At 35.2% G+C, this 22096-nt stretch overlaps 1 protein-coding gene across 6 annotated transcripts in view; it reads right to left on the reverse strand.

The window, feature by feature from the left end:
- LOC117335710 (homeodomain-interacting protein kinase 2-like) overlaps positions 1–22096 on the reverse strand; it is a 48353-nt gene that overhangs the window by 17507 nt on the left and 8750 nt on the right. For 2 of the 6 annotated variants that reach the window (XM_033895884.1, XM_033895881.1), the window contains exons 2-8: positions 19593–20645; positions 7002–7125; positions 5314–5436; positions 2281–2367; positions 1659–1843; positions 1092–1254; positions 626–839 (exon numbers count right to left, since the gene is read on the reverse strand). In XM_033895884.1, coding sequence (XP_033751775.1) covers positions 626–839; positions 1092–1254; positions 1659–1843; positions 2281–2367; positions 5314–5436; positions 7002–7125; positions 19593–20629 — 1933 coding nt within the window. In that variant the 5' untranslated portion in view covers positions 20630–20645. Of the gene's footprint in view, positions 1–625; positions 840–1091; positions 1255–1658; positions 1844–2271; positions 2368–5313; positions 5437–7001; positions 7126–19592; positions 20646–22096 lie in introns of all 6 variants that reach the window. The other 4 variants (XM_033895886.1, XM_033895882.1, XM_033895883.1 and 1 more) reach the window with 2 other exon arrangements.

The raw sequence follows: 22096 nt of genomic DNA on the forward strand, positions 1-22096 counted from the left end.
CTCCAGGCGGTGGATAAGGCGTATACAGGAGCCAATTCAAATGTGATGATTCTGAAAGGAAGTTACTACAAGGATCTAAAACAGGATATTGGAGGGGTGGGTTGAAATATCATCAAGTTGCTTAGTCACTTCCTTCCTCAAAAAACACTTATTTATTTATTTATTTATTTCACTTGTTGATGTTAAGATAACAAACTCTCACAAAACAAGGACTTCGCAGTGCCACCAATTACCCCCCCCCCCCCCCCCCCCTCCCAATGGTATTTAAGAATCACTACTTGCAGATAATTTATTGGTAATAACTAAGCAACATACCTCTCATTACATAATCCAACTTATTTATAAAAACTTACATAAACTGGGGCAAATTACTTGTTTCCTGTGATAGGAAATTCTGTTATGGCTCTCAAGCTAGATATTTTAAGCCATAATCCTTAACTGAATTTACTGGGGGCTGATTTGCCATACTCCATCTTCATAATTATATGTAGAAGCACTTTAAAAACTAGACAGGGGAAATTAATGGCCATTAGCAGACTACCAGAGCCTTTGCTACCATTTTCTTTTCACATTTTTTCCTTTATCACGAACAGCCATTGATCTGCATGGGGATTGCTGTGGTTACCTTGGAGAGTACCTGGTACAACGATGGAGGACACATGTATGAAGGGGTCGGCTCTGTTGAACTGTGTGTTGGATCGTTGGCTGGCCCCGGGGAGGGGCTGGCTGACCTGTGAGGCCTGGTAGGGGATATAGGGCCGGGACTGTAGCGGGTATGGCAGATATTGCAGTTCGGGTGCAGCCTGATGGGAGGAAGCAGCCAAGTTCTGGGATGCCATCTACAAATGTTTAAATCATATTAATCAAATCATTATCTCAAAAGCAACTCTTACAATTGATTGAATGAAATACAGCTTACACTTCATCTTGTATTTTTTTGCTAATTTTATTCACCATGCTATATAATGAACATAGAATTTAAGTACATGTAATGTTCCTTTAATTAGATGACATTTGTTTTACATGTAGTGCTTAGTATTAGTATCAGCAAAGTGATACCTGATCTGCATATGTTTTAATGAGCTACATACCTGAGTGTGTAGGGCATTGATCTGGTTGTTGAAAGTCACTGTCAGACTGGCCGTGGATGTTGGTACCAGATTGGACATCAACCCTCCACCATTTTGATTGATGTCAAATATACTCTTTACAGTTCTCCGACAAATCTCCATAGCTTGAACACTCTGCTTCACCCTGTAAGGCCCAGGTAACATGTCGTCATTCGTAGCTTTATAATATGTAGTCTCGATGACAAAATTTACATTCAAATAAAAAGGATCAATAAGAAATACTTGAGGGCTAGATAAAATACATATGAAAGTCATACATGTAGGTATTAGGTATGGTTGCCTTGACCGTGTATTTATTTTACTGTTTGTGGGGATTATTGCCTTGCCAACAGTCATTTAAAGGTGCTGTCCTCTTAATGTAGGAGGCAAGCTGATGACTTCCTCACTGAACATACTGGGGCTTCTTTGAATTATATCCAGTGCAATTGGATCAAAGTATCTTATGCAAAAACACAGTCACAACAGCACAGTATGGTCCATACATGTGTGTTGGTTATGTGTAGCACAAGTGTATACTACAGAACTTACATGCTACTACAAGCATACTCAATCAGGTGTGCCATGGTAGCAAACGGATGATTGAGGGCCTCCCCTGGCATGATCCGGCGCTCCTGATCCAAGGTCAACATTCGCTTCAGAAGGTCAATGAATTCCTTCCTGTCTATCTTTTCTGCCAAGAGTTCACTCCCTTCCAAATCTGTTGGCACATTGATCTGTAAAATTGCGGAAAACATATTATTTCCCTGTTTACTTGCAATAGTTCCTGAATCCTGATTAAATTTCCTCATTCTATGTTAACTTTGAATAAATCATAATGGCTTTATGTCCATATCAGAAAAAATGTTAAGTAAATTGCACTGCATCGCTGTTTTGATAAACCATAATGTCTTTCCTTTAATAGTGAAATGTGACTCAGATTTATTATATTTTAACTTTTTCCCTAAAAACTTGGGTCTGTATCAGAAAAAATGTCAAGTATAACAGAGAAGATATTTTTCACATTCAAATTGCACTGCATCAATAATATCATTATCAACATTTGAGTGCAAATATTTCAAATAGAATGTGTTTAAAATAGACACTTTGTCACAGATGCTGAAGATACCTGTTATAAAGTATAACTGTGGAACAATAATTTTACCCTAGCTACCTGTGCCATGTCATCCAGGCAGTTGAAAATGTATTTCCTAGCTTCTTTTGACTTGATTTTGGTTTCTGCTTCATGTTCTTCTGGAGTCTGAAATAGTTCAATCAAATATTACTGTCAAAGTCATATCAAAAGTTCATAGAATCAGTCACATGTACATGCAACATTATCATGACATTGCGTTTTTTTATTCTGTCACACAGGCAAGTGACATTAACCAAACATTGAATAATGTCAGTCTGTCGCATTGGCGAGTGTTACCAATGTGACATCAAGTGTTGTCAGTCTGTCGCATCGGCGAGTGTTACCAATGTGACATCGAGTGTTGTCAGTCTGTCACATTGGGAAGTGGCATTAACCAGACATTGAGTGTTGTCAGTCTGTCACATTGGTAAGTGGCATTAACCAGACATTGAGAGTTGTCAGTCTGTCGCATCGGCGAGTGTTACCAATGTGAAATCAAGTGTTGTCAGTCTGTCACATTGGCAAGTGACATTAACCAGACATTGAGTGTTGTCAGTCTGTCACATTGGTAAGTGGCATTAACCAGACATTGAGAGTTGTCAGTCTGTCACATTGGTAAGTGGCATTAACCAGACATCGAGTGTTGTCAGTCTGTCACATTGGTAAGTGACATTAACCAGACATCGAGTGTTGTCAGTCTGTAACATTGGTAAGTAACATTAACCAGACATCGAGTGTTGTCAGTCTGTCACATTGGCAAGTGACATTAACCAGACATTGAGAGTTGTCAGTCTGTCACATTGGCAAGTGACATAAACCAGACATCGAGTGTTGTCAGTCTGTCACATTGGTAAGTGACATTAACCAGACATTGAGAGTTGTCAGTCTGTAACATTGGCAAGTAACATTAACCAGACATCGAGTGTTGTCAGTCTGTCACATTGGCAAGTGACATTAACCAGACATTGAGAGTTGTCAGTCTGTCACATTGGTAAGTAACATTAACCAGACATCGAGTGTTGTCAGTCTGTCACATTGGCAAGTGACATTAACCAGACATTGAGAGTTGTCAGTCTGTCACATTGGTAAGTAACATTAACCAGACATCGAGTGTTGTCAGTGTCACATTGGTAAGTGACATTAACCAGACATTGAGAGTTGTCAGTCTGTAACATTGGTAAGTAACATTAACCAGACATCGAGTGTTGTCAGTCTGTCACATTGGCAAGTGACATTAACCAGACATTGAGAGTTGTCAGTCTGTCACATTGGCAAGTGGCATTAACCAGACATTGAGAGTTGTCAGTCTGTCACATTGGCAAGTGGCATTAACCAGACATTGAGAGTTGTCAGTCTGTCACATTGGCAAGTGACATTAACCAGACATTGAGAGTTGTCAGTCTGTCACATTGGTAAGTGACATTAACCAGACATCGAGTGTTGTCAAGTCTGTGACATTGGCAAGTGACATTAACCAGACATCGAGTGTTGTCAGTCTGTAACATTGGCAAGTGACATTTACCAGACATCGAGTGTTGTCAGTCTGTAACATTGGCAAGTGACATTAACCAGACATCGAGTGTTGTAAGTCTGTAACATTGGCAAGTGACATTTACCAGACATCGAGAGTTGTCAGTCTGTCGCATTGGTAAGTGGCATTAACCAGACATCGAGTGTTGTCAGTCTGTCATATTGGCAAGTGGCATTAACCAGACATTGAGAGTTGTCAGTCTGTCACATTGGCAAGTGGCATTAACCAGACATTGAGAGTTGTCAGTCTGTCACATTGGCAAGTAACATTAACCAGACATCGAGTGTTGTCAGTCTGTCACATTGGTAAGTAACATTAACCAGACATTGAGAGTTGTCAGTCTGTAACATTGGCAAGTGACATTAACCAGACATTGAGAGTTGTCAGTCTGTCACATTGGTAAGTGACATTAACCAGACATCGAGAGTTGTCAGTCTGTCACATTGGCAAGTGACTTTAGTAGTTGGGTGTTGATCTGCCATATCAATGGGTACGATACAAGATTTGAGAGATCTATTATGTACATGTGTTGACCACTGAGCTAACCTATTCTGCAGGCTGAAGTGCTAACAACAATCAAATAAAGGCCTGTACAATATCTATAGTGTGTTTGTTTATATAAGGACAAGTCACAGACCTGTTATTGACAGGAATTTAATAACTACAGATTTGTGGTACAATGCCTTCTGAGTGTGAATAAGCTAGCCAAATATGACATTTAATTTATTGGTAGGAATGGCATAGGAGAGAAGCACTACCGCTAATCACCAGTGAAGTATGTTTTACATGTAGTCAGGCAAGATATGCTTTGTCGGGGTAAAGAGTAAACAGTGTTATTTAACAGCACATATACAGTTATACCATTATCAACAGTTTTGTTGCTCAGTGTAGTTTAACATTGTTTTGGTTTCCATTTTCACTACAGGAAATTTTTGTAGTTGTTTTTAAGGAAATTAATTATTCTGTACTGGTAAGAAAGCTATTTTTTCGATAACATGAACAATGTTATTGGCAAGATAGTAAAGATGTGTTTTGATAACAGAACAGCTGTTAGTGACAATATATACTGTATTAATCCTCAAATTAACACCCTGCCCAGTGTAACAGTTTAGTTACATATTTATCCTCAAATAAGCCCCCTCCCCTTGTGTACCAGTTTAGTAACATATCTATCCTCAAATAAAGCCCCCTCCCCTTGTGTACCAGTTTAGTACTACATTTACCCTCAAATAAGCCTAGACAAGACATATGATTATAGCCTGAACTGCCAAATCCTGTCACTTACGGTAATGCTTTATAATTGTCTAAATTAACATGTTACTTACACGTCAGGCAGGGATTAAATGACACTTTGCATACAAACATATTTTAACACAAAATTCCACCCAATCAACTTAATACCATGACGTCAAAACAAAAGCTTAAATTTCAAAATATTTCATTCCGTAATTTGTAAAAGCTTTACATTTTACCAGATTTCACTTGAGATTTGTCTCGGGGTAAAACATTCCAGATTTTCAGCTGATAGGACAGCTACTTACCTTCAATCTCCAAAATGGGTAGTTACTGTCCGTGTTCTCTCGAATAAAGAACCGTGTAGTCTTTGTAGCAGCACTTAGCATGTGTTCAGCAGGTAGCCCCTGTGTTTGTGAGACATATCGAATCTGCAATAGATGGACATGTTTTATAAATCATCATCTGACACCATGTTTTCTTCTAGGTGTTTTGTTTGCATGGATCTGGAGCAAAATAATCGAGGAGCTGTTAATAAATTCAATTTTGTTATAATTATAGCTCATCTTCAATATACATACAATTTAAAAGCAGTTACATAGAACTGAAATTACAACATTATGATGTCAGAAAAGTTAAGTAGATTTTTTTTTAAAAGCAACACAATAATTTATGTACATATTTATCAACTGTAGGTTTAAAGTGAACATCACAAAAAAAAAACCCAAATACACTCAAACTAAGTGGCATAAACAAACATGATTACATATTTAAATATTGTCAGTGGTGAAATTTAAGCTAACTTGAAGCCCAGAGTCAATATTTGTATACAGATTTAGTCGTTTTAGATAAACAAGCCAAAGCAGAAAATGCTTTCCTGTCCAACTAGATTAGCAACCTAATATGAATTTCTCTATCTTTTTATTCAATACTAAATATATTTGCTTGTGAAGTACTTCTTAATGTTTTCTATGTATATTTTTTTTTCAAACAAAGCTTAGCAGCCAAGTCAGACAATAGACAAGCAATAGATGATCTTTTTATTTACATCAGCATTAGATGAAGAGGAAGGCTCCAAACCTCATACACAGTAAATCCATTATGAACTTTCCATAACAATACCTACAGGGACCTGTTTGCTAGCTAAGTTCCATAGCTTACTGCTGTATGTCCATCATCATAACACAACAAACATTATTCTGCACTTGGAAAATAAACAGTTCCTTATATTATACCACAGATGTGGCTATATCTACTTGCTCATTTGGCACGCTTTATTTTGAGGTTTGATAATATCCACTCTCTCATTAGGCGCGCTTTATTTTGAGGTTTGATAATATACACTCTCTCATTGCACGCTTTATTTTAGGCTTGATAATATCCACTCATTAGGTATGCTTTATTTAAAGTTTATTTTGAGAATTCACTTAACAGTTCATTAACTTATCTTTACAGTTAATCCTTTTGATAGAATTTGAAGCTCAGCATAATAAGCAGATTGCGAATTGAGGCAAAGGTCAGAGCTTCTCAATGAAGTTCTTAATTGATGTGTTCTGTTTGAATAAACATCACTCTGTGAAGCTAACAATATACTTGGAACAAATGTGTATGGTGGAAATGAGATTTAAATTTAATACCAAATGAAGTTATATACCTGGTATGTCAAATAAATGGCACAATGTCAGATGTCAGAACACTTATTTGTAAAATTGGCAAGTATGCAAGAAGAGAACAGGTTCAGAATATACAGGATGCTTGAATATTCAGGTGTCGATGATTTCAAAATACTCAATGGTGATTTGATAAAATATCAAGTCTTAGGTCTTGATTGATAATATAACCTAGCTATATCTAGAGTGTCCTGTGGTAGCTATAGCTGGACAACAGAATTATATGCCCGATTTTACTTGATAAAGGCAGTGGAATTACAATCTTGGAAGGATACATGGTTAGTAGGACAACCTATAATTGTACTCAAAACAACAGGACAACATACCTGGTCGTACTCAGAGGAGCCCGGATATAGAGGCCATCCTAGGAACAGTTCAGCTATCACACACCCCAAAGACCACATATCAATCGCTTCACAGAAAGGCAAGCCCAAGAGGATTTCTGGAGCTCTGCAATATAAAGCATAATGAAAAGGTTTAAATGTCAATATGAAGGGGTCTCGGGAGTTCTGTTATTTCAATTTATCTGAAGCTCTGAAATATAAAACATAGATAAAATAAGACATCAATTTATCATTTAATCATGAGACTCCTGGAGCTTAGAATTGCAAATTACTGATAACAGGGCATACATATTGATAGTACTCTCGAGTGTCAATGCAGTAGATTTCTGGAGCTCTGAAATTCAAATCAAGGGAGAAAGTATTAATTCCATGTGTCGATATTGGAAATTCAGATGAAAAACGTAAAACCTGGCAAAATGCAAATTCTAGAATAAAGAGGATTTCTTAAGCTGCGAAACTCCAAGGGCTCTGCATATGTAAGAGAGAAAGTTCAGAGGTTATTGATTGAACGATTAATAATGTACCACTATCAATATTGGATCTCAGGGCTGCCTTAGGGAAGTGACCAGGACAAAACTGGTGATACAAGAAACCAACCCATGATCAGCCCTATTACTGAATGGTTTAACGAAAGGGCCAGAAACATTTTTAATACTCTGAAAACATTTCTCACAAATTATGATCAACTGAAAGATATTTTCTTCATTTTCAGCCAGAAAACAATTATGATCAACTGAAAGATATTGCTTTCTTTTTCTGTCCGAAAACCTATCAGAATTGTGATAGTGAAAATACGGGTTTGCATCGTCATATTTTTTTTTTCAGTTCGAGCCTATCAGGCCACTAGGTCAATCAATGTACATCAGTATTGTATGCAGAGACCCTAAAATACAGATTTTATGTGCAACAGACAGAGAAGATATTGTGAGGTCCCCAACATGTGTCAGCTAGCATATATATTAGGAATAACATGTTTCATGTTGTATTTCCTGTTAAAATAAAATCTCCTTGCAATGTACAATGAATCAAACTGCTTAAAGTATCAATCAATTTTGTCATGTACTTTTCAATTTCTCATAAAACTTTTTTGTTTTACTTGTGATACAATATTTATCATTTGTACAGTTCAATTTCTCTTTGATGTTAACAGCATGACTGATTGTTACTGTCTTAGCATCCTCATGTTTTACCGATATAAAGTGAAATTAGATGTGATCAACAAGCTTTTTCACATGACATATGCACTCTACCAGTAACATTCCCCAGACTCGATACAATTTGAATTCCCTGTTAACAATATACCTAGACCTGTGTCTACGGTAAAGCAGACATCACATGTTGCTAGATGACCCCATTTGATACTCTTACAAGGCCTCTGTGTGGATTGTATGATGGTTCTGTTTAAATACTCAAACATTGACAATAACACTTATTTTCTAATCACACATTAATTGTTTGTACTGGCATTCATCTTATAGATAATATTATAATATCAAAATGTGAAAATACATATTGTCACTGCTTTTTTTTTTTTATTGAAGCTTGAATTTCAATATTTTGACCACTTTCATCAATAAAATTTTAATAGTCAATAGTTACACTACATCGTTCATATTTAAATCATGCATCAGCGTTTTAATATAAGAACTTCGGAAATGTTCACTCAATCAAGGAATTAACTTCTCAATCTACAATATCTTTAGATGGCTATATCTATATATATTCTGGTCTATCTACAGTTATCGCTGTATTGTAATTCTATTTATCTTCTTTCCTCTAACAGACAGAAGTCCCAGAGCCATTCCCCCTACCCCCAACAGACAAAGAGACAGATAAATACATCGCTACACCCACATGTACAGCCCCTTGCCAATATAAGCTTCCATTCAGATCAATAATACTGTAGCTATAGGACATCAGAAGACAGAGGTGTAAGATAAACTACATTGTGTTTCAAGGTATATCCTTAAGGAACCAGCTGTCAAAGCTTCCAATGATTAATCACTCATATTACAGAAATATAGGACAGTAATTGAAATGGTTGGTAGTTGTTAGGACACTATTCCTTTTAAATTAACAATGAATCAATGGGTAACCTTATATACAACCACTCAGTCAGATAGTGTATTCAGTGTTCATATATGATCACATAAAAAATAATGTTAGGAATTCTCTGTGAAAATCTTTGTGTAGCCACTTGCCAAGATTCTCTCTGAGGAAGGTGAAACAGGTTGTGGATATAAAAGCAGTGAACACATAAGGTTTCTCTGGTTCTGATTAAAACCGGTGTTGCTAGGCAATATGTCTATAGCTCAAAGTTCCTCATGGCCTAGCACCAGAATCTCACTGAGTGTGTTGCGGAAAGTGGGGGGGACTCCATAAAGGTCTCTTCCAAAATAAAACTTCAGTATGAAAGGCTGTAGTTTTATTAAGGCTGCCAGCTGTAACCTGGCTCTGGAAAATTGTATCTTGTAAGTTCTCCTGGAGAACATGTTTACTTGGGGAAGTGGGAAAGTGAAGAGAGGAGAAGTTGTTTACAGCAATTACCAATGTCAAGGTTGTTATCTATTACAACCACTGGACCTGAAATCAACCATTCCCAAGATTTGAAATTGAACAGATTTTTTTTTTAGCAAAAAACACCTTTAGATTGAAGTTTTTTGATGATGAGTTAAAACTTTATGTTTTCACTTTAGCTTAATTGACGTTTCAATCCCCACAGGAGCTTTTGTGGTATACACCGCCATTATCAGATAAAATAAAACATGTATAAAATATTGGAATCAACACCTACACCAGCTGGTACCATTTTTGAGATTCGCAAATGGACATGAATTTTAAAATTTCATTAAATGTATGGCAAGTGTTTTTTTGTCATAATCAATTCAGATCTTAATGAATACGACATTTATTTTTATGAAGAATTCAGTTTTATGGTGTTTTCAACTAAGAGTTAATTTAACAAAAAAAATGGGAGCTAACATAAGAGTTACTTTGTATAATTGGCAAAGTTGAACTTCCTTATATGCGTGGCATTTACAGATTTTATTGAATATTAATTTTGTTAAACATGGATGATTTCATTTTTGTTCATTTTTCAAATATTCAAATTTCCAACAACTTTCATTCTGTGAAAATTAAACCCAAGAGCCCAGTTGTTCAAAAGTTGATTAGGATTATCACAGTTTATTGATAAATTTATAAACCTGATAAAATAATTTCCTGTAAAATTAACTAGACAAAATTTTATGAAACAATGTTTATAACACTTGTCAGTCTTTTCATACCTGCCTATTTTTAAGGAATACACACACTCAGGTTTTGAGGTTAAGGAGAAATTTTCGCTAATTAAGTGATTAAGCTAATCACATTTTGAACAACTGGGCCCAGCTGTACAAGAATTCCACACAAAAAATGGACAGTCAGCTTTTGTTTGTATCTGTAGTCCTTAGTTCAATCTAACCAATTATTGATCAAATATCAAAACAGAAGACTTTCAGATCCTTTCCAAGATTGCAAGAAATTATTTCAAATGATAGCATGCAAATTCAACCAGAGGTCAACTTTGTTTGCTGAAATCTTTTTTCCTATGTAATAATCTTCATCCTAGACACCGGACAAATCAAATATCTTTAACCAAAGTCTCAAACTTTAATATTTTTTTTTTTAGATTTTTAAAATACTTGACCAATCTGATTTAATGGCAATATTTCATTCAAACCTTATAGAACTCATTTAAAGATTTTAACATTTAATAATACCTGTGACCTTCAATAAAGGTTAATGGGGAAATTTCATTACAGAAAATGTTGTTTCTTAATTGGAAAACGAATGACAAATGACTTTTGAACAGGATGAAAATGGATGGTATTTATCATCCAGCAATGAATGTATTTGTTCATTGTGTTAAAAATGTCGGAGCACTGACCTTACAAGAGCAGGAAAATAACTTGTTTACCACATCTTCCTCATACCCACAGACACATCCTTGTAACTCAGACTTGTTATTCTCCAAAAACAATACACTTGTTTCTACATCGTTAAGCAGGACATTAACTGCTTATCCTGCCTACAGCCATGATGTCTAATATATATGTATAGTAGCTGAGCCTAAGCTAAAGGCCCCCCTCCCTCCCAAACCCACACACAGAAGGCAACAGTATGATGGTAATGAAGTGTCTTATATACCATTCAGTACCCTCAGGGTAAGATTCTATATGCTGCCAAACATATTAAGAATCTTCATCCTCAGGTTGAGATTCCCCCGAGTGATATGTACACATAAATCTTGAATCGAACATACAGGTTTTTTTTACACTTGTCATTCATTCCCTCCATAACACAACAGTTCATCTTAGAGTATACAATCTTAAGTGATAGAAAATTGATCAATCTCTCTGGCAAACTATGGTTACTATCGATTATATAGTCGAAAATCAATTGAATTGTTTACATAACATAATCTAATTACATGTATATATATGTTGTTCAGATTGAATAATCAGTTGAAATTTTTGCATTCTTTTCTTTTAATTTCTGTGAAACATGATCTGATCCAAATATATAGCCAATTGTACGTTTTGTATGTCTTTTAAACAGACAAAGCAGTATCTTAATTGATTTGTAGTAAGATTGAAGGTTTAAAGTGTTTTTATTATTATTTTTTGCCTAACATGTGTACAGGAATGAGGAGTACATGTCAACCCATAAACTGTGTCACCGTGAGACACTGAGTGATGACAGTTCTTTGGGATTCATAAACAATCCCTGTCTCTGGCAGGTGTACTTGACAACTGATGCAAAACTACAAACAAACATTATAATCATACAGCTGTGGAATTCTGCCTATAAAACACTATACCAATCCTATTTTGGTTTTAAAACCAGACTACATTATAACTAGTGCATACATGTGTATTGGGCCTTACTGCATACACCCTTACATATATGTCCCACAAAACAGGATGTAGATGTTTGTAAAAAGCCTGGTGATAAATTATCAGGACACATCCAATGTATATGTATGTGACAGGTACACTAGTCCTACATATATAGTGTATATATATACACACAGCCTGACAGGCATTAGAAACTGTGTCAGTTCAATAGGCGATTTTACACAGGTCAGCGTATATGACATAAAGAATACCGTACATGGCAATATGTCTGACAGTCCAGTGACTATCTAATGACATGTATAGATCTATATATAAGACAGGCTAGGATTCATCCCTGCTACAGATGTACAATGTGTAAACTGAATCTATCGGTACTTATTACCTGGTAGTGCTAGCGCTTCTGCTGGTAACTTTTTAACATTTTACCTTCATAAGGTAGAAGAGTAGAAATTGTATCGTTTGAAAAGCAAAGGATGCAAGACCTTGCAATAATTCAGTAACTGTGGAAGTTTTGGAATTTATACTTTTATTTATCACTTAGCAACATATAAACATGCATGTGTTCTATTTTCAGGTGTGTTTCATGTACCTGTACTTTCCAGGTTTAACTACTATTCAACACTTGAACATTGTGTCTGTCAGATAAGCCCAGAGTCTCTAGAGCCTACCACCATATCCACACTGACAAGCTCAGCCACTGTACATGAAGCTATAATATGTGTGTACTATAGCTGTCTACCCAGAAGCTAAGCATGTCTGAAGCCCTGTTACCACACTGGTCTCTATCCACCTCCAGGCTGTTTATTACAGGGCTGATAGCTAGCCTGATCCTGTAGTAAACCCAGGTCAAGGACATGCTATATAGCTAGTTCCCTTAAATGTCACTTGTAATGGGACAAGGCCCTCTGGTGACATAGTGGTGACCTACACTGCCATATTACTAAGTATACAACTAGTGATTTTGTCTTGTACAAAACACAACACAGCAGAAATAATTGATTTTAATGTACCTGTTGACTATGTAATCTGCTGATTTAGGAGTGCTGAATTGCCACCAAGGGAACATAATCATAAGTACAATTAGCAAAAAAAAAAAAAAACATAATTGTTTTCCAATTTCTATCAAAACTAATATTTTGCAATCACCGAAGGTACATAAGCTTAACCCCATGTTCAATTTAACTACTGTTTTATCATTTTAATTGGCTGTGTTATAAACTTCCATCGTCAAAACACCTAGAAGGCTTCAGTCAGGCTGACATTCTGCTAATCAAACATATCTACATTTACAACAAATGTCCCTAGCTTTAAATTTGCTGTGCTTTGTACATATGTCAACTACATCATCTATCATTTCCAGTCCTAAACTATGCTAATGGCAGTAATGCTGTATAGCCCCGTATGTATTCTGTAGTGTGTATTGGAAATGGGATTGGGCACAGATGTATAATATAAATTCACCTCCAATCTATTATAAAATATTAATGGTTTAATAAAATTGTTAATGGTAGGTAAGATTGTTTACTGTTGGCAGAAAGGCAATCTACTAAACCAGTCTCACTTAACACTGCAGATTCATATTTAATTAACAAATTAAATTAGCAATGCATACCAAAAGATGTTATGTCTAAATGTTCTAAGTTTCAGTTCAATAATTAATTATAAACATCTGACAAGTAACAAGGATTCCCAAAATGTGCAGTTCACTTTCAAAAAATTCTAATTTGTAAATTTCCTTGTGAAAATAAGACATCAAAATCACTGCTGCATGTGACATTTTTCCTAGGGCATGGAGTTTTTTTTTCATGTTAAAATCTGCATCTGACAAGCGAGGGTGGTGAGGATCATTTGTAACCATGTCACAATCGGAATATCCTGACGTCATAAATATCCAACTTAGCATGCCAGGTAATATACTATTGATTAAATTTAATCTGATACTTGTGGAGTTTCAGGCATAATAATATATAAAATGTCAGGTTGTACCACAAGCATCAGTATATATATATATATACCAGGTATATAGCTAGTTGCTATGGTATCTTTAACCTTCTCAGCCACAATATATATAAATCCATAATTTCATTGACCAGAATCTGATCACATGTATTGTCCAGCATTCATAACTTGACAATAAATACAGGTATAGGGGGATGGGCCGTTTTGTCTAACCTTGGGGTAAAAATTGCAAAGCAAATTTTAGTAAAATTTAAAGTTATGCTAGATACCAAGACAAAATTGGAGAGAGTTTGATGTTCAGCCTTCAAAGGTTGTTAGAAACATCTAAGGCATGCCAATTATGCTGTAAGTTTATGTTTTAATATACTGTAACACTGTACTTATTAACATCCACAGTATTTTGAGGAAATTCCCTTCCTTTTCATATGTGGTTGTATGTGAAAAGCACCTTTATACATTCATACCAGGTTGACTGGAATATATTAATTGTTCACATTGCACATGTCTACATCAATGAACACTATTTAAATAATTTTAAAGTCAGAAAAAATATATACATGATTAAAGTGATAGCTAGCTGGAATATATACATTGCTGATTGCTCATTGCTGACACATGTTATAGCAATATGAGTAGCAAAAATTAAATGATAAATGTCCTTTTCCCCCATAAAGAAACTAGATCCTGGAATTTCCTTCCTCCATGTATTTACAAAATTCTCTAACAGGTACTATTATAGACTTTTTTTCAGTCTGCTCATATTTTTCAAAGAAAAGACAAGGGCGGATTTACCAAGGAACAAGACACTATAAGCTGGGGTGAAAGCAAACATAAATTTTCCATTAAAGACAAAATTATTTCGACAAAAAAAGAAAATTGAAATAAAAATAGCTAGCCTAAGCATATGTTTGCTATAAGTTTTACCCATCATCCATGTGCATTATGCACCCAAATCTATTAACAGCACTGTAATTTGCAAACAAAAAATTCAATTCCTGCACGAAACATCTTCACTGATGAAATAAGACCATCTGTTACTTCACACAAACTTTGAAAAAAATGCAAACTTGTGATGTTATTGTAGCCTGCCAGTACTAGTGGACAAAGCTACTAGTTCACTTAATTTGCATAGAGCTGTCATTGATAGGAGTTTTGAGTATCAATAAATCAATTCAAAACGAAAATACTGCAATATATATATCAAAACTTTGGTGGAGTTTTAAGTATTGATAAATCGATTCGAAATAAAAATACTGCAATATATATATCGAAACATTGGTGGTGTTGAGACAAGATTGTCCAATAAAGTTTACCATTCAATAAAAAGGCTTTCTAGTTGTTGTTTTTGACAAATTAACACAGTTCCAATGTAGTAATGCACCTGCACCATCTGTTATCAATTTAATCAAACCAAATCATGCATGGTGCAGACTTCAAAAGTTAAAAGATGTTTCCTTGCACCATGCTTATTTCATTGGTTTGAGACCCTGACTAAAGGGGAATAATAACATTTAAAATGGTACTAGAATACGGAATTTACAAAATTAAACCTTCCTGTTTTTTGTTACATGTAATTAAGTTAAATGTTTTAAAGATCGTCTTCATTCACTGTTCGCCTTTGTTTGCAAGATTGAATCATTATTTTCTCTCCTTGTGATAGTCCAAAACTGATGCCAAAATTATCTAGTGCTACCTCACTGAACTCCTCACTTGTCCAACTCCCAAAATTGCTGAGCTCTATAAGCAGAACTTAGGAGCTAGTGGACAGACTTAGTCATAATATAAAAGTCGTCAGTCCAAGTCATAATATGAAACTGTTAAAATTGCTATTTCTAACTCAAAGTTATAAGGTGTGAATGGCAGATCCAGAGTTATTTCACATATTGATGGGGATTTTCTCACAAATGTCAACGTATACATGTGTACATATATACAGTATATAACAAAAACAACAACAAAATAACAAAGCTGAATAAGTCTGGTGTTAGCAGTTAGTGAAGCATTAATTTACCAGTTCAAATCATAAAACCAAAAGTAGGTATATCTACAAACATTTCAGATATTGACTCCTGCTGTAGTGATAGCAGGGATTAATCTAGAATTTAGGGGAAACTACCCTTTTTGGACCATACCGGAAATTTAATCATCACATGAATTAAGTTTTATGCTTTAAAAACACATTTTCCAAGTAAAAACAGCAAATGGTTAATTAGGAAAGCAAATCTTGAGTATTTGGGAATATCATTGCCATAAAAATGAGGGAAAATAAAATATTTCAGTGAATTTAACAGAAATCTGAGGGGAAAAATGGAACAAAATCCTGAGGGGAAACTACCCATAAACGGTAGTAAAACATCCCTAGATTGATCCCTGGATAGCCACTTTTTAACACACTATATTAAAACCAAAAGCATAATTTTGAGCCCACATACTGAAACTTACTGGGATATCATAGTTGTTAATTTCATCGCGATTTTCATCATGATTTGAAAATCCACAAGCACAACATCCCCATGGGGCTACCAGATTTTCAGCTCATGTTATTTAAAATCAAATTACAAAGCCTAGGGCTAGTGATCACATTATCATTTGCCTATGAAGTATTAACTGAAAGAAAACTTTCAGATTAACTCTTTTCATAGAATTCACTAAACCAGATTTCTTTAATTTATCTTTTGTGTCTTTTAGCCTCAATTTCAATTTGCAAGGGCATTCTACATACTGCAAAGCCTTTATCTAAATTCTCAACCTCTGCACCTGTACCCAAATTATTCTAGTGAATAGAAAATATATTATACATTTAACCCATCATGCTTTGAAGAGCGATAACTTACTAAATCACCAGTTAATTGCTATCATGCATTCGACCAACACATCACCTTCAACACACATACCAGTATTTAATTTTATATAGCACCTGTATGGAAATGAGGTTGGACACCATCCTGTAAGAATTCTTCAACCAGAACAATGTTTTATACCGGCAAAATAAAATGACCAAACTTCTTTTACATGAAAATACTTATGTAAATATAAACTGCCAAAAAAAGTGGCACCTAAACATCACTCAGTGATGCCTCATTCTGATTCATCTTGCAGATGTTTGTAATTTACATGCATGCACACATATATACCTAAAAATATCTATGCATACATGTACATAAAGCTGTATATATAACCTGCACCCACTTTGATGGAAAAAGGAGCTACACTTTGAAATCCAAACATGTCCAGTTTACCAGAAAATAATCTAAAAACATTAAGTGACCAAGTAATGGACATGCATATATGGTCATCTGACAGGAAATTATTGATTGGCTAGGATTTAGAGAATATCAATCGGTGCGAAAAAAGCACTCGTCCACTCGTCCTGGACAAGTAAAATTTGGCTGGGGACGAGTGAATGTCGTCATGCACTCGTCCCTGGTGACGAGTAAATTTCAAAAGAAAATGATAAATCATGTTTATACATATTGTCTTTGGCGTTTATTCCACGAATTCTATAGAATTTTCTAAACAAATTAGGATTAAATCATACTTAAAGCAGTTTCATCGAGCAGTGAGCCCTCTCTCCGCGATTGCTCTGCAGAAGCGTCTATGTGATACTGATGCGTTTATGTGATGAAGAAGGGCGAGACTAATACAGGTAAATGACAGAAATAAATCCAGACCCAATATCATAATCAATTACGATCATGCTTAACGGCACTCAGAATGATAATTTTAGAACACAAGCCAGTCACACTTCTGTACACTTTTATCTCTCGTTTTTGTAATACCTAATATTAAAAAGTATCACAGGCAAATACATGATTGAACTTTAAAAACAAATCTGGAAAAAAGGTTTTTCTGATTAGAACCGACTTGTTAGTTCCTGTTAGGCCATGGCGAAGCGAAGGTATACTGACTCGTTTTTTTAAGGAAATGTTCACAAAAGTGCAGTTCAAATTGTATAATTACAACTAGTAATGATCAAAACATTTTTTTTGAAAACATAGTTATGTGTGGTTTTTTTTAAATTTAAGTCGGAGGGACGAGTGATTCTAGTTCAGGGACGAGTGGTTCCTATTAGGCACTCATCCCCTTAAACGAGTGCTTTCAAAAATATTTTTCTAACCCTGTCAATCTGACATGTCATTCATTTTCCACAGATTTATAATAATGTGTTTTAATACACAATTATATGTAAATGCAAGGTTTCGTAAATAAAATAAAATGAAATTCACAGTAACAAATTTAATCACGAAAGATCTATACATCTAAAGATATTGTGATAAAACATGTATTTGTGACCTTTATATCCATGGGTATATTATTATCTACATTCAGCAACTGCTGACCTACTTAAGTTTTAACATATATAATTTATTAGTGTTCCTCAGGAAATTTATCCACTTTTAAAACCTGTGTAAACTGGCTTGAATCACTGGGTAAACAGGTATCGTCTTTGTTTAAACCTTTAAGACTTCCTGTTGTTTACAAAACCAACAGGAAGTTTATGTCCAACCGCATTTCGGGTATTCAAGAAACATTTCATGTCAACCCGAGTAGGGTGAGGTCTACTGTGGGGGAAAAGTACCATGTTCAACTTCCAGGGCTTTTTTCATTGGATAGGGCCTTTTTGTCTCATTTTGGAAAGAAATTTTTAGAAGGATATTTTAATGAGTAACCTGCAAATTTCAGGAATTTGACTAAAATAAAATATAATTTCAACTGGAAATGGGACCCATTATCAGTCGTATAAACCACTTAGAAAAAGTCTGCTGTCATGATATATTACCCGACATATATATGTAATACATGTAAATGATGTCGGAAATATTGCATGCATGCACACACATGTACAAACTACAGAACACCACAAAATAGAAAACATATTTTCATTTCAAATACCCATATTCAATTACTGCATTGTGTGAAAAAATACTTCATTTCATACTTCCTCAAATAATTTCTTTCTTTGTCAAAAAGTCCCAAATTTTCAAAGGGATTTTCACCAAGCTCAACACCCTCTAATAAGCACAACAGAGCTACAGACTGCAGATTAATACCATGAACAATTATCAAAATCAAATGTATCAATCAAATTGGTGCAAAATACTTATATTTCATTTTGAACACAATGCAATCACCTTCTAGTTGAATGATTAACTTAAACAATATATATTCTAGTGTATTTCTGTGTTTTATTCAAGTAAATTTAAAAAAAAAACAAACAAAGAAGCCAAAAAAGCAACACATATTGAAGGAAAATTCCAATCAAATGTCAGTTATAAAAATGGAGTTCATATTCACATAACAATCATTTGATAAACTACCTTTTCTGATTTTCATTATCCTTATTTTTAATGAAACTGTTGAATGATTTTTCATTAAACAGAAAATTCTACATTTCATTAATTACAATATTTATTTTGATACATCATTTCTGAGATCTGGGGCTAACTTACACAATTCAGAAAATCTGTTGAAAACTATGACCAGATCAAAATATATAAGCTGACAAACCTGGAGACCGATAAAATCTGGGATTATCAACAGACGACTGTCACTCGGGGACCATTATGTGATATAAATGAAATAATTCCTTGATATAGCCAACAATTTCACTATTTAGTAAAATATTTCGCTCATCAGTGGAAACAAAAAATTCCTCAAAAGCATTGCATGGTAAAAATATTTTCAGTTAATATCATAAACAGAAATATATGCCTACCTGTAATAGCGAGATTGCAGGTACGTTGAACACACCGCTTTTGAAACATGGCTTGCTGATCCAAAGTCTATGACCTTGACTCTGTAAGGAAACCTTACTGGGTCCACTAACATAATATTTTCTGGTTTCAAGTCCGCATGGATGAGGTGGAGGCTCTTCAACTTCAGAAGGGCCGTCAAAACCTGCTGGGTAATCGGACGGATGTATTTCAGTGGTAAAGGCTGAAATTTATTCTGTTTCAGAAAATCATACAAGTTCTGCTCCAACATTTCAAACACCAGACATGTATGATTCTTGTGCTGAAAGCACTCAAATGCTCGCACAAAATTGAACTCGTCTGCATTTTCATGACTGAGTCTTGTCAGTATGCTTACTTCTATTTGACCCTGTCGTGCATATGACGGGTGGTTCTTCAGAATCTTTATAGCAACGATTTCATTTGTGCCCTTCTTCCAACACTTGACTACCTGACCGAAGGTTCCTCTACCCAGAAACTCCAACACCTCATAGGTGTTGTGGCTGGTGAGCGAGTACAACACCTCATGCTGCACCAGCTGGTAGTCACCCTCTGTGTTGGAAGAGGACGTCGTCTTTGATGTGGTCGTCGTCGTTGTGGTTGTTGTATTGTTGTTGGTGGTGTTGTCATCCTCGCTCGAGACAGCTTGAGTTTCTGTGAGCTGCATCGGTGCATTGAGATCGTCACATTTACGCTTGGTACCACATCTCTGGTGATAATTATCACGAAGCTTTATAGCCGAGGCTCGAATGTAATTATGAGTTTGGTTTTCCAAGTTTGTAAATGCATCCCTGTGTTGTGGGAAAACAAAAGCAGTTGTGCTTGTTACGGCAGTCTCTAATTGAGACTGGTGGGATTTAAATTGTGGAATCTCTGATGAATAAAATACAGGGCTATGTGGACGTATTGGTCCTCTTGTTGAAACTACATCATGCAGATCTGGAACTGCTTCCAGCTTAATCTTTTTGAAGTTACTAAATGCACTTATTTTGGAGTTGTAAATGCGAAGGTCTTCTTGCATTAGTAACCCTTAGAATCTGAAAGACAAAAATAATAACGACTTATTGAATATATCGTAATTTTCTGTTGTAATATATGGATAGTTTGTCGTTTGTGAACAATTTCAGACATTAATAAAATTACTTTGAAAAGTTCTAAAAGATATAGTCCCTGTCTGTCTGGGTCAAGGTCTGACCATTGTTTTCCTTTTTTTGTTTTCACAATAAAAAACATGTGATCCTACCATTGAAGTCAATCACACATGTATACACTTGTAAACAATGTTTATCTGAGCCAGAACCTCTCATGATCAGTGTTGAAGAAACTTTGAAGAAATTATAACAAAGTTCAACACATGTACAGATTATCATGAAAGACCATGAGTGCAAACAGCACATCGGAAGAGAAAATGTTTTCCACAGGTAACTGATGGTCTATACTGTGATAAAATTGTAAAATTTACTAATTCATTTGTAACAATGTGAAAAATTTGACAATGTATTGGTTTTTATTATGTTTGATATATTTTACCTCAGGTACGCGCCGCTCGCTGTTTTAGTCAACGTTTTTGCGGTGCGCGCGGACTTGTGTACGACTGTGCTGTTTACCTGTGTACGTTACCTGTCTTACATGTATGTTGTGAATTGTTATGTAAATGTGGTGTTGGAATGTTTCCTTATATGGTCATGTCCAGTGTCGTCTCGTTTTGGGTTTTGGCGGTCAATTTGGTGTCTTTGTCTTGTATAGTTTGATCAGACATAGAGCCGCCGAGGTGAAAGGATGTGTGTTTGAGTTGGTCCGTTAAAGGTTAGTTCTTTTAAACTCTAGAAGTCATATTTTATATTTTGTTATTTGGTATTTATTGGACGCGGTCGATTTCGTTTTGGTGTTCATTATCTAATATATTATTAATTTAGGAAATTATTATTTGTTCTAGCAGAATACTGACCGGCACTGGCCGAGAGTTTTTTTCATGAAACATCTGAAACCCCAAACCCATTGTTCGGGTACGTATGTACATGTATTATGTAAAATTTATAGATACATGTTTTATCATCAATGGAATTATACTTACCATAGATATAATAGGGAATATTTTATTTGTGTAAATTATTCTATTTATATAAGCAAAGTACATGCACGCCAAATGGCGGGAAATGTTAAATAATCAAAGTTTCACCGTGTAACATGTCCATAATACCTATAATGGTGATAATATATATTTACTGTTTTACTATTTGTATTGTAGGGTTTATTTTATATGAGTAATAAAAGATTGGAAACTTCAACTCGGTTTGGATGATTTTGTTCAAATTCACAATGGCGCCCATGTAGATGTCTCAGGATTCCTACTGCTAGATTCCGTTTTCCGGATTTCGGCAAACCGATTCCGACAGGAGACAAGAACCCATCCTCGGAATATGTGTGTGCGGCTCTTCATGCGTGTAACTACAATATTTGTGTATATTGCTGTGATATCGTTTGGGAT

This window comes from Pecten maximus, chromosome 10 (genome assembly GCF_902652985.1).
Source record: "Pecten maximus chromosome 10, xPecMax1.1, whole genome shotgun sequence".
NCBI lineage: Eukaryota > Metazoa > Mollusca > Bivalvia > Pectinida > Pectinidae > Pecten > Pecten maximus.